Source organism: Carcharodon carcharias, chromosome 9 (assembly GCF_017639515.1).
Source record: "Carcharodon carcharias isolate sCarCar2 chromosome 9, sCarCar2.pri, whole genome shotgun sequence".
NCBI lineage: Eukaryota > Metazoa > Chordata > Chondrichthyes > Lamniformes > Lamnidae > Carcharodon > Carcharodon carcharias.
In genome coordinates, this window is record NC_054475.1 from 171,803,154 (window position 1) to 171,818,086 (window position 14,933).

Sequence of the window (14,933 nt, forward strand, 5' to 3'; positions counted from 1 at the left end):
ATGGTCTTAGTTCTGGGCAGACCCCATCCGGAGTTGCTGTGTTTAGTTCTGGGCACCGCACCTGAGGAAGGGTATATTGGCATCGGAGGGGGTACAGCCCAGGCTCATCAGAATGATCCCTGGGCTAAAGGATTAAACTACGAGAGCGGGCTGCACAGACACTTTTCATTATTGTAATGTGACTATTACTGGAAAAGCCAGCATTTGTTACCCATCTATAATTCTCCTCAAACCAAATGTCTTGCTCGGCCATTTCAGACAGCAGCTAAGAGTTAACCACATTGCTGTGGGGCTGGAGTCACATGTAGGCCAGACCAGGTAAGGACAGCAGATTTCCTTCCCTGAAGGACATTAGTGAACCAGATGGGTTTTTTACAACAATCTGGCAGTTTTGTGATTATTATTAATGAGTCTAGCATTTTATCACACTTTTGTTAATCAGTGGAATTTAAATTTCTCCCAACTGTTAGGGTGGGATTTGAGCTCTTGTCTTCTGAGCATTACTACAGACCTCGGATTACTAGTCCAGTAATGTTACCGTTATGCTACCAGCCCCATGAGGTCAAATTTGTATTTGCTCAATTTTTGAAGATTAAAGGCTGATCTAATCGAGGTGTTTAAGATGATTAACAGATTCAATTAGAGAGAAGTTATTTCCTCAGGTGGGGGAAGTCCTGAACAAGTGGGGAGGGAAAACCTTAAAATTAGAGTCAGACAGTTAAGGAGGAAAATCAGGGAACGCTTGTTCACACAAAGGATAGTGGAAATCTGAAACTCTCTTCCCCATAACATTGAGATGCTGGAGGTCAATTGTTAATTTCAAAACTGAGGTTGATAGGTTTGTTTAGGGTTATATAACTGGTGCGAGGAAATGGAGTTAAGATATAGATCAGCCATGATCTAATTGAAGAAATTTGAGGGGCTGAATGATCTCTTCCTATTGTGTTGAGATTATAAAATAATTTAAATGAACTAAATGAATTAGCTTTTACTGCAGGATAATAGATTAAGTGGAAACCTGAACCAGATCTTCTAAATGCTGCCTTGTGATCAGTGTAAAACTTTATCATCTCACTAAGTGTTACACAGGAAATGTTTTACTGCTGTTAATGCATCCAATTCAGCTCAACTGCTTTGAGACTATGGGTGGTGGTGCAAAGTGATCTATAAATGTGAGGTTATATAGAAATGTAAGTGTTGTATGATGTTGTGTGTGCCTGCATGGCACAACACTGTAATATAAAGATGCTTGGCAAAGCAAGGGTTAATGCGGGACTGAAGAATAGCCCCATCCATGGTATGATGTATAGAGTCACATGGTAATAGACTGAGAGAACAGCCTAGAGAGAACAATTAGGAACCAGCCTGCATGGAGGTAACAGCACCATGTACGAGAAAAACCTGGGATCTGTAAATAGTTAAAGATTAACAATAAAGAGTTCATGTTTAAATATACAAGTCTCACGATCTCATCGCTGAGGCGTCTAAAGAACCCATATAACAACAGTAAGGTTATATATAAATGTAAAGTTTTTGTTCTTTTTTCTTTTAACTGGTCTGCATCAGCATTTGACTTCTTTAAAAATCAAACATCCTAATCTCATTTATTCACCCTGTTCCAACATCAAAGAAAATGGACTGTGAATGTTTACGTAGTTTCTGTCTTAGTCACTAACCCTGGAAGTGAAGTTCACACCATGTGGATAGATAGTTTTATCAAAACTCTTACCAACGGTTTAAGATGGCAGCTCAGTCCCACACCTGCTTCCTCTTTGCCCGTGATGCCCACATCCTTTTTATGAATTTTTTAAAATTCCGAAGGACTAAATATTTTTACCGTTTAATCAATCATTTTTACAAAGACTTACAGTTCCTGTTTGTTCCAGCAGGTGGCAATGAAGGTTCACTCGAGCAGAATATGGGGCTATGATGGCTGAAGATCAGAATTTGAGAATTTAGAATATGAGAGAAAAGCTAATAATCTCCAAACGGTTTTGCAGCCAATGAGGAATTTTTGAAGGGTCTTCACTGTTGGAATGGAACAAACGCAGCAGCCAATTTATGCACAGCAAGCTCCCACAACGATATAATAATGACCAGATAACCTGTTTTAGTTTATTGAGGATAAATATTGGCCAGGAAACTAGGGAGAACTTCCCTGCTCTTCCTATAGTTCACAGGATCTTTTACATGAGAGGGCATAAAGGACCAAGGTTTAACATCTTAACTGAAAGACAACATCTCCAACAGTGCAGCACACTGTTCAGTACTGACCCTCTGACAGTGCTGCACACCCTCAGTACTGACCCTCTGACAGTGCTGCACTCCCTCAGTACTGACCCTCCAACAGTGCAGCGCTCCCTCAGCACTGACCCTCCGACAGTGCAGCGCTCCCTCAGCACTGACCCTCCGACAGGGCAGCGCTCCCTCAGTACTGACCCTCTGACAGTGCAGCGCTCCCTCAGTACTGACCCTCCGACAGGGCAGCGCTCCCTCAGCACTGACCCTCCAACAGGGCAGCGCTCCCTCAGTACTGACCCTCCGACAGGGCAGCGGTCCCTCGGTACTGACCCTCCGACAGTGCAGCGGTCCCTCGGTACTGACCCTCGGACAGTGCAGCGTTCCCTCGGTACTGACCCTCGGACAGTGCAGCGCTCCCTCGGTACTGACCCTCGGACAGTGCAGCGCTCCCTCGGTACTGACCCTCCGACAGTGCAGCACTCCCTCAGTACTGACCCTCCGACAGTGCAGCACTCCCTCAGTACTGACCCACTGACAGTGCAGCGTTCCCTCGGTACTGACCCTCCGACAGTGCAGCGCTCCCTCGGTACTGACCCTCCGTCAGTGCAGTGCTCCCTCGGTACTGACCCTCTGACAGTGCATCACTCCCTCGGTACTGACCCTCTGACAGTGCAGTTCACCCTCAGTACTGACCCTTTGACAGTGCAGCACTCCCTCGGTACTGGCCCACTGACAGTGCAGTTCACCCTCAGTACTGTATTGGAATGTCAATGCTAATTTTTGTGCTCAAGTCCTGGAGTTGTATTCGAACCTGGAATCTTGTCACTCAGAATATCTTCCTGTCTATTTGCTGAAACTTGCTATTTTTTTTAATGAATGTCCAGGTGACAGAGAGAGTTGAATTGTGAGTTACTCTCTCTCCTGAATTTTATTGGTGTTCCATTGATCCTCTCCTTCCAGAATCTAAATTCTTCATCATGACAAAGTCAAAGTATAAACAAACCAACCTTTTACTTAGTAGATTTGACCAATTTGGGTGACTGTAACTTCAAGATCTAATTTCATTGGATTTACATTTAAGTTACTGATACAGGAACAGAGGTCAAACAACTCCTGGGGGCCAGAGCATGTATTTCTTGTAACTAACACACGGCTGGTGTCAGTCTCCAGAGGTGTAAAAACTATAGATCCCGTTCTCTGAAAGAGAAGTAATCATTTTATGATAGTTTCTAATCCAAACAACAACATGTGTGTATATGTAGATACATCCAGTAGCTTCAACATCATAAAGATGTCCCAAAGTGTATCACCAGAATCTAATCAAACCCAGAATGCCACACCGAGCTACAGAAAGAGATGTTGGGTCAGACGCTCAGATCGCTCAGTCTTAAGGAGTGTCCTAAAGGAGGGAAGTGAGGAAGAGAGGAGGAGAGGTTTAGGGAGGGAATTCCAGAGCTTGGGTGGAGTGATGGAAATCAGGGGATGTGCAAATGTGCAAGAGGCCAGAATTGGAGGAGTGCAGAGATCTCGGAGGGCTGTGGGGTTGTTTAAGATGACAGAGATAGGGAGGGATTTGAAAACAAGGATGAGAATTTTAAAATTGAGCCTGAGATTTTATGGAGTTACAACAGTTATTTGAGCTGGAGTCAGTGAACCGTTAAAGTGACCTGGATCAGATTGAAACAGAATTACCTGGAAAAACTCAGCAGGTCTGGCAGCATGAAGGGTCATGAGGACTCGAAACGTCAACTCTTTTCTTCTCCGCCGATGCTGCCAGACCTGCTGAGTTTTTCCAGGTAATTCTGTTTTTGTTTTGGATTTCCAGCATCCACAGTTTTTTGTTTTTATCTCTGGATCAGATTGAGGTGGTTTCCCAGGGAGTGTGTGAATGGTGGAGCTGGAAGGACAGCCCCAGGTTCAAACATTACCCCCAGCTCCTGCCCCACTGCGTTCCCCACCATACCACCCCAGAGAGAGGGTATCAGGTCTCGTCAGCTTCCCACTGCCCATTAACTGTTCAGTCACCCTCCCCAGTTCTGACTATCAGAGATTGGTACTTACCTTAGAATCGCAGCCAATTGGTTTCTTGCACTCAGAGCAGGTGTTGGCAATGAATTTTTCAAAGCATTTGATGCAGCAATGCTGATCATCTTTCTGAACATACTTCTTGCCTTGTAGAGATTCCTTGCAGTAATGGCAGTCGAAACGATCAGTCATTGTGCGTTCCGGGAACCTGTAATAAGCCTCTGTTGAAGCCAGAAAGAAGGAAATGTTATTACTAAGGCCAAGTGAGTTAAGCTGCAGTTATACTGTCGAGCAGATTCAGGAGCCCTCGACTTGGAGACAGCCTTGATCTGTAATCGCCTCCTGGAACTGGGTGTGTGCTCGAACTATCTGAAATCAAACTCTTTCTGCAAATTATCCAAACTGCCTGGGTGTCTCCATCACGAATAATAAAATTCATCAGAGGCTTTCTAATTCTGAACAAAATCTGTTTCTCCACACAGGGTCCAGCCTTCCTGTTACACCATAACCTGTGATTGTCACAGAGATAATATTATCTTTTCCTTATTCACAATGTAGAAATCACTCATTTTCCAGACTGAATCCTTTAATCAACTTAAACACTTTCATTAGATTACTCGCCGCACACAAGCCTAATTGATGCTTCCTTCATCATTCTTTAACTCTTTTATCCCCAGTATCATTCTGGTGAAGTTCACTGACCCCCCTCCAAAGTCAATAGATCCTTCCTGAGGTGTGGTCACCATAGAAACACAGAAACAGGGGGAGGCCATTCAGCCATTCAGACCCGTTCAGCCATTCAGCCCTTCGAGTCTGTTCCATCATTCAAGTAGATCATGGTTGATCTGTATCTTACCTGCATCTACCCAGCTTGGTTCTGTAACCCTTAACCCCCTTACCCAACAAAAACCTGTTCATCTCCGTTTTGAAATTTTCAGTTGACTCCCGGAGAGAGAGTTCCAGATTTCCTCTCCCCTTTGTCTGAAGAAGTGATTCCTGACATCACCGTGAATGGCCTGGCTCCAATTTTAAGGTTCTGTCCCCTTGTTCCAGGCTCCCCATCACCCCCAACCCACCCACCACCAGAGGAAATAGTTTCTCTCTATCGACCTTATCAAATCACACACGCACACGGGGACACGCGCACGGGGACACGCGCACATAGGGACACACACATAGACACGCACACGGAGACACGCACACGGAGATGCATATACGGGGACACACCCACAGAGAGACACACACAGAGACACACACAGGGACACACACAGGGACACACACACAGGGACACACACACACAGAGACACGCACCCACAGAGAGACACCCACAGAGACACACACAGAGACACACACAGGGACACACACACAGGGACACACACACACAGAGACACGCACCCACAGAGAGACACCCACAGAGACACACACAGAGACACACACAGGGACACACACACAGGGACACACACACACAGAGACACGCACCCACAGAGACACACACAGGGACACACACAGGGACACACACAGGGACACACACACAGGGACACACACACAGAGACACGCACCCACAGAGACACACACAGGGACACACACAGGGACACGCACACACACCGAGTTTTTAGGTTGGGGGGTGAGCCTGCCCCTGACCTGATCAGGTGTGAAGAGTGTGATATTTTGGTTGGTGGGGTTTGTGCAGACCTGCACAAGAAGAAGCTAAATTATTATAATGAAAGTTGGGATTTCCGGTTGGTGGATGGGGTGAATCGGACAGACAGACTTTGCATTTTTCATCAAACCTCATCCAAGGGCTGGATGAGGTTTCTGTTGTTAAATTTAAAAAAGTAAAAACCTATAGACAGCATTTTTATCCTGTATATGTTCAGGTGACTGATTGTGATACTTGGACATTTTTTTCTAATTTTCCTCATTTTAAAAACTTTGTTGAATTGTTTTGAAGTCTCCAGCTCCCTGAGGTAGCTCTCTGCCTTCAGGGAGCTTTCTCTCAGCGCTGGCCCACGCCCGCCTCCCACCCCCACCTCGCAGCGCTGAGTATTTCACCGCACGCTACATGTTATCTGGCTGTTAATTGGCCAGCCAGCGTGAAATCACGGTTGTGGTTGGTGGTCCATTCATCAGCTGATCCTGGGCCCACCAATCACGGCCGCTCACCAACCTAAAAATCCTGCCCACCCACCCTCACCCACCCTCACCCACCCTCACCCACCCACCCTCACCCACCCTCACCCACCCTCACCCACCCACCCTCACCCACCCTCACCCACCCTCACCCACCCACCCTCACCCACCCTCACCCACCCTCACCCACCCACCCTCACCCACCCTCACCCACCCACCCTCACCCACCCTCACCCACCCTCACCCACCCTCACCCACCCACCCTCACCCACCCTCACCCACCCACCCTCACCCACCCTCACCCACCCTCACCCACCCTCACCCACCCACCCTCACCCACCCTCACCCACCCTCACCCACCCACCCTCACCTCCCCTCACCCACCCTCACCCACCCACCCTCACCCACCCACCCTCACCTCCCCTCACCCACCCTCACCCACCCACCCTCACCCACCCTCACCCACCCACCCTCACCCACCCTCACCCACCGACCCTCACCCACCCTCACCTCCCCTCACCCACCCTCACCCACCCACCCTCACCCACCCTCACCCACCCACCCTCACCCACCCTCACCCACCCACCCTCACCCACCCTCACCCACCCTCACCCACCCACCCTCACCCACCCTCACCCACCCACCCTCACCCACCCTCACCCACCCTCACCCACCCTCACCCACCCACCCTCACCCACCCTCACCCACCCTCACCCACCCATCCTCACCTCCCCTCACCCACCCTCACCCACCCACCCTCACCCACCCACCCTCACCTCCCCTCACCCACCCTCACCCACCCACCCTCACCCACCCTCACCCACCCACCCTCACCCACCCTCACCCACCCACCCTCACCCACCCACCCTCACCTCCCCTCACCCACCCTCACCCACCCTCACCTCCCCTCACCACCCTCACCCACCCACCCTCACCCACCCTCACCCACCCTCACCCACCCACCCTCACCCACCCACCCTCACCCACCCTCACCTCCCCTCACCCACCCTCACCCACCCTCACCCACCCTCACCCACCCTCACCTCCCCTCACTCACCCACCCTCACCCACCCTCACCTCCCCTCATCCACCCTCACCCACCCTCACCTCCCCTCACCCACCCTCACCCACCCTCACCCACCCTCACCCACCCTCACCCACCCTCACCTCCCCTCACTCACCCACCCTCACCCACCCTCACCTCCCCTCACCCACCCTCACCCACCCTCACCTCCCCTCACCCACCCTCACCCACCCTCACCTCCCCTCACTCACCCACCCTCACCCACCCTCACCTCCCCTCACCCACCCTCACCCACCCTCACCTCCCCTCACCCACCCTCACCCACCCTCACCTCCCCTCACCCACCCTCACCCACCCTCACCTCCCCTCACCCACCCTCACCCACCCTCACCTCCCCTCACTCACCCACCCTCACCCACCCTCACCTCCCCTCACCCACCCTCACCCACCCTCACCTCCCCTCACCCACCCTCACCCACCCTCACCCACCCTCACCCCCCTCACCCACCCTCACCCACCCTCACCCACCCTCACCTCCCCTCACCCACCCTCACCCACCCACCCTCACCCACCCTCACCCACCCACCCTCACCCACCCTCACCCACCCTCACCCTCACATCATTCCTAAAGTGTGGTGCCCAGAATTGGACACAATCATCCAGCTGATGCTGGGCCGTTGTGAAGGACATTCCGTGCACTGAGTGATGGTTAACCTGAGGTTCATCAGGAATCCCAGAACGGGCTTTGGGCTATTGGTATTTTCATACCCTCACACTCTGCACTCGGTGAATTGATGAATTGTCTGACAGATGCAGTGTGAAGCCTGTCTGTCCCGCCTGAGAGCTCAGTCCTACCCGGGGGTAGGAGTGAGGGTGGGTGCTATCCACTTCGGTAACCCACACATTAAGGGGGGGGGCGGTGACACAGACCCATCAGACACAGGAATCTACTGGACAACAGGCTTTGTGTGAGGTCATTGACACCAAAGAGAAGAGACCATATTCATGGCAAAAATCAGACATAACGATCAAGGGTGTGGGTGATTCTTTGAAAATTGAGTTTCTGTAAAAGGTTTTTGTTACTAAAAATGTTCAGTTCAGTTTGATCTTTAGTCTCAGTCCCTTTATGTAGTGAAGGGTTTCTAAAAAAAACCAAAAGAATCTTCAACAAAGAGACTGCAGACAGCACAGTGATAGCAGAAAGACAGGCAGACAGACTCAGACACAGGCAGACAGACTCAGACACAGGCAGACAGACTCAGACATAGGAAACACAGACACACAGCCAGTCACACACAGGCAGACACAGACAGGCATAGACGAACAGGAAGACAAGAGTCACAGAGGCAACTGCGTCACACAGTCAGAGACACACAGACAGAAAGAGACTCACAAGCAACAGTTTCACCCAGGCAACACAAACACACAGCCAGTCACACACAGGCAATCAGACACAGGCTGTCACAGAAAGGTAGACACGCATACAGGCAGCCACAGACAGGCAGACACACACACAGGCAGCCACACTGACAGGCAGACACATACACAGGCAGCCACACTGACAGGCAGACACTGACAAGTGCAGGGACATCACTGACATGTACAAGCTCCTATGAGATCATGGCAACTGAGAGTTTAGACATTTGAGCAGATAGAAGGGGGACTATTCCTGGCGGGTGCAGGGTGAGGGGACAGGATCTCTACCCATGGGGTTTAATCAGTTGAATAAGCGACAGAAGAAGATTTTAGGTCAGGTGACCAACAGCTTGGTCAAAGAGATAGATTTTAAGGAGCGTCTTGAAACAAGAAGGTGAGGTGGGGAGGGTTAAGGAGGGAATTCTAGAGCTTGGGACCCAGGCAGCCGATGGTCTGGCTACCAATAGTGGAACGATTAAAATTGGCAATATTCAAGAGGCCTGATTTAGAGGGAGCGTCGAGATCTCAAAGGTCACAGACACAGAGAGGGATGATCGGAATAAAACCTGCTCCAGGTTTGTTTGTGACACGGTAAAGATTGAAACAAGTCTTCAGCCTCTCACTGTGTTTACCATATACATTGGAAGATTCAACACAAGCTTCAACTTTATTCAGCTCCAGTAATATGAATAATGTTTCTCAATGTCACTCACCTACCAACAACTATCAGCACAGTCCCACACACACTGACTCTCACTGGGGTATGGGTCCCACACACACTGACTCTCACTGGGGTATGGGTCCCACACACACTGACTCTCACTGGGGTACGGGTCCCACACACACTGACTCTCACTGGGGTACGGGTCCCACACACACTGACTCTCACTGGGGCACAGTCCCACACACACTGACTCTCACTGGGGTACAGGTCCCACACACACTGACCTTCACTGGGGTACGGGTCCCACACACACTGACTCTCACTGGGTACGGGTCCCACACACACTGACTCTCACTGGGGTACAGACTCTACACAAACAATCACAGAATTTTAACGGCACAGGCGAGGCCATTCGGCCCATCACGTCTGCCCCATCTCTCCAAATGAGCATTATGACCTAGCGCCATTGCCCTGCCTTTTCCCTGTACCCCTGCACATTGTTTGAATAGAAACAATCATCTAATACCCTCTTGAATGCCTCGATTGAACCTGCCTCCACCACACTTCCAGGCAGCGCATTCCAAACCCAAACCACTCGTTGTGTGAAAAAGTTTTATCTCACATCATATTTGCTTCTTTTGCAAATCATTTTAAATCTGTGCCCTCTCGTTCTTGATCCTTTTACGAGCAGGAACAGTTTCTCCCTATCTACTCTGTCCAGCCCCCTCATGAATTGAACATTTCTATCAAATCTCCTCTCAGCCTTCTTCTCTCCAAGGAGAACAGTCACAACCTCTCCAATCTATCCTCACAGCTGAAGTTTCTCATCCCTGGAACCCTTATTGTAAACACACTGTCTCGCCCTGGGGTACGGGTCCAACACACACTGTCTCTCCCTGGGGTACGAGTCCCACACACACTGACCTTCACTGGGGTACGGGTCCCACACACACTGACTCTCACTGGGGTACGGGTCCCACACACACTGACTCTCACTGGGCTACGGGTACCACACACACTATCTCTCCCTGGGCTACGGGTCCCACACACACTGACCTTCACTGGGGTACGGGTCCCACACACACTGACTCTCACTGGAGTACGGGTCCCACACACACTGACTCTCACTGGGGTATGGGACACACACACTGATTCTCACTGGGATTTTATATCTATATGATTGAATTTGACACTGAGTTTGAGTCAGGACTGTACATATTAAAATTATTTTTGAAGTTGTTCAGATGTTAATCATTCTTTGTTTAACCCTAGCTGCGAACCTCACTCACCCTTCCCCCACACTCCCCCAGTGCAGTATTTCTGGAGAAACAGCTGTCATTGAGTGAAAGCTTTCGTTGCAGCTTTGTGAAAGATGCAAAAATGACAAGCGGTTCACATCCAATACAAACATTTAACAGTCCTTTCCAATTAAATTCTATAATTCAATCCTACTTTTCATAAGGACTTGAATTTAAGGGCAATATGAGTCTTCATCGCACTCCTCCTTCTCTGGGATTACTCTGATATTTTTACCAAATATAAATTGTACGAGAGCAACTAAAAACTTCTTGTCACTGGAGATATCAACTAATTATTTTGATTTCTCAGATATTCTTTGCTTGTTGTAAGAGTGCGCAGGCTTCAGTATAACTGCCAGACGCTGGTATGAGGGCAAAGCCCTGGGAGATGTACAGAGATTTTATCGTCATTTGGAACTTTGCTACATTATCCCAGATATTGCAACTTCTGATTGAGTTCCAGTGATTTACAGATCCAGCTCGCTCTTCAGACAAACTTCTCATCAACTGGTGAACATAACAAGATTTCTCAGCTGCCATTTAATGAAAACATTAACCCACTGAAAACTCCATTAAACTGGGCGATGGAGAAAGGTTGGGTCAATGCGTTAAAATGTTCACTAGCGTTACGAACCTGGATGTTTTCAGGCTCCAGAGTCACGGAGTGATAGACTGGTTATAGCATAGAAGGAGGACATTCGGGCCACTGCATCTGTGCTGGCCCTTAGTAATTCAGCTAGCCCCAATCTCCCACCTGTACCTGCATCCCTGCAAATGCTTTCGCTTCAGATAATGATCCAATTGCTCTAATGAGAGCTTCAATGGGATCTGTCTTCACTACTTTCAGGCAGCGCATTCCCGATCCGAACCACTCGCTGCATAATAAAAGACTCGGAACTGAAGCAACAGAGATCTCTGCTAAAATCTGCAGTGTTTAGAATAGTTTGAATGTCCCCAGCACAGCCTGTACTCAATAAAACTCACAGCCAGTATTCCCCATCTGTTAATTCCACAACTTTACACAAACTGCTACAAAATTCAATTGAAATCATTGTTGTATTGATTGAAGTGGGAGATTACCTGGGGTCCGATGGAAAGCCATCCTTTAAACTCCAGACTTCCTTCAGAGACAGAGAACTCTTGCCACTCATTTAATTACCTCATTGTCTCTCATTTGCCAAGCAAGCTATTAATACAGAAACTGGACAACAGATCCCAGCCCCCTTCCGAGAAAATCTTTAATCCCATTCCACACACTTTACCATTTTAGGTATTTCAGCTAGAAAGGGTTGGGGATTGGATCAGACCCCCAGTTAACATTCCTGCATTACTCACCGGTTGAGGAGTCAATATCCACTCACAGTAATCCATGGCTTTTAGTGGAAGTCATTCCATTGTAAATCACTGCCAACCCCTGGTGTCTTCAGAGGGAAATGAATTACACGGTCTGGTCAACAAATGGGATTCAGGGTTATTAGAAATAACAAACAAACACTAGGGATAGGTGGGATAGATGGGCTGAAAGGGCTGCTCCTATCTGAAACTGCCTGTCTGTTCAGAGCTTCCTGTAGGTTCATTTTCACATCAGACCTCATTGTAACAGCCTCTTGGTGACTGAGAGATGTCTCCAGATGTTCTCACTACGATTTGTGTGGGATTTATCAGGTCTTTCCGCATTAGCTTCATCCTCCCGCTCTCATAAGAAACTTTTAACTCATTTAAGCTTGTGACTGTTTTAATTGTTTTAATGTATTCAGAAGCCACAGAGGAGGGAAGGTCAGACCCAAGGTGTAACTATCGGAGCCGCTCCTATACTCAGCTTAAAAACTCCCAGTCATAATCAGTAAAGGGCTCCCCAACTCTAACTCTTCCCACTGGACACCCTGGGGAATATCACAGGGTTGGAGAAGGTGTCCAACCAACAGGTGGAGCCTGTGCCTTCCAAACCATGTGTCTAATGTACAGAATTCTCTCCGATCGAGCAGGGACAATGGAAGCGGCCCTCACTCTGCACTCACTTTCTGACTGAGATTAACTCAATGTCTGGGAGTCCAGACAACAACCCCACCCCCATCCCCAAACCCACTCCAACCCCCATCCCCAAATTCAGCCCCAACCCCACCCTCAACCCCCACACACGACCCCCAAACTCAACCCCAACTCCCACCCCACCCCACCCCCACCCCCACATCCAACCCCCAAACTCACCCCCAATCCCAACCCCATCCCCACCCCCAACCCCAACCCCCAGCCCACCCCCAAACCCCACCCCAACCCCCAAACTCACCCCTAACCCCAACCCCACCCCACCCCCACCCCCACACCCAACCCCCAAACTCACCCCCAACCCCCACCCCATCCCACCCCACCCCCAAACTCACCCCCAACCCCCACCCCCAACCCCAACCCTACCCCCAAACTCACCCCCAACCCCAACCCCCACCCCACCCCCACCCCCAAACCCCACCCCAACCCCCAAACTCACCCCCACACCCAACCCCAACCCCATCCCCACCCCCAACCCCAACCCCCACCCCAACCCCCAAACTCACCCCAACCCCAACCCCAACCCCACACCCAACCCCCAAACTCACCACCAACACCCACCCCACCCCACCCCCACCCCCACATCCAACCCCCAAACTCACCCCCAACCCCAACCCCACCCCACCCCCACCTCCACACCCAACCCCCAAACTCACCCCCAACCCCCACCCCATCCCACCCCCACCCCCACATCCAACCCCCAAACTCACCCCCAACCCCAACCCCCACCCCACCCCCACCCCCACATTCAACCCCCAAACTCACCCCAACCCCACCCCCACCCCCACACCCAACCCCCAAACTCACCCCAACCCCAACCCCCACCCCACCCCCACCCCCAAACCCCACCCCAACCCCCTAACTCACCCCCACCCCCAACCCCAACCCCACCCCCACCCCCAAACTCACCCCCAACCCCAACCCCCACCGCACCCCCATCCCCAAACCCCACCCCAACCCCCAAACTCACTCCCAACCCCAACCCCAACCCCACCCCCACCCCCATCTTCCAGTACTGACCATCCACTCTAGACCCAGACCCAGGACACTGGGATGTAACTCCCAAGCTCTAGGGCAGTGTATCCAGAGGGAGGGTACCCAAAGATATGTTGGGGAATCGCCACTCCAACCCCCCTCCCCCCTGACGGACATTCCCAGGTAAGGATCGCACAGCAATTTCCCGGGAAATTCAAACTTCCTCTGGACAGCTGCCCTGCACCGGGAACCATCCCAAAATGTGATTTAAATCACAAACTTCAGACAGTTCTGACTGAGTTACTCAGAAACGGTTAGAAGAATTAAAACCACTTCTAACTTCTGGGTAACTTCTGTATGACCCCCACCCAATCCCACCATGAGACACCCCCTCACACTCCGAACCTCCAGGGGACCCTCCCCAACCCCTAACTACTCCCACCCATGGGGCTCCCCCCACACCCCACACCCACCCCACGACTACCCCCACCCCATGAGGCTCCCCTCATCCCACAAGACTCACCCCACCCCCAACTACCACCACCATGGGGTCTCCCCACTGGATAACCCCCGAAAGGATTCCCCCAGCCCCATGGAACTCCCCCCACCCCCCAACATGGGGGGTCTTCCCTCCCAAGGCCCAATATTTGGCCTCCCCACCCCCACACTCGCCACACTCGACTCCCGACCCTCACCAACCCCCAGGAGCCCATCTCCCCCGAGACCAAAGCCAACCAGATGTGACCCAACACCCACCTCCCCTGCGACCCCACCCCCACCCCCCACAACAACATGGCCCAATCTAACCCACCAACCCCCACCAAGGCCAGACCTGACCCGACACCCCCCCCTCAAAATCCCACCCCGCCACCTCTAACCAAACCTTACCTTCCTACCTGAGACACCTCCCCTCCCCCTGGCCTATCAAAGACCATTAAAGTTGACTTGACCTTTAAAGTACCAGCTTTCCAGCAGCTGGTGCCACATATCAGGGGGATGGAGCCGCCTTAGGCCCGACTCTGCAGCCCTGGAGTGAAGGTCTCAGGCTGGGCTGTCCCACCCACACCTCACCCAGTCTCAGCTGGATGGTCGGGCGAGACAGAGTCGAAAAAAT

The 14,933-nt window shown here is 50.9% G+C and overlaps 1 protein-coding gene across 4 annotated transcripts in view; it reads right to left on the reverse strand.

Annotated features, from left to right (window-relative positions):
* Positions 1-14,933, reverse strand: part of fhl1a (four and a half LIM domains 1a) — a 109,147-nt gene that overhangs the window by 16,703 nt on the left and 77,511 nt on the right. The window contains exons 2-3 of one of the 4 annotated variants that reach the window (XM_041195462.1): positions 12,134-12,245; positions 4,303-4,487 (exon numbers count right to left, since the gene is read on the reverse strand). In XM_041195462.1, the coding sequence (XP_041051396.1) occupies positions 4,303-4,458 (156 nt within the window). In that variant the 5' untranslated portion in view covers positions 4,459-4,487; positions 12,134-12,245. Of the gene's footprint in view, positions 1-4,302; positions 4,488-11,432; positions 11,452-11,878; positions 11,983-12,133; positions 12,246-14,933 lie in introns of those variants that run through there. The other 3 variants (XM_041195460.1, XM_041195463.1, XM_041195461.1) reach the window with 3 other exon arrangements.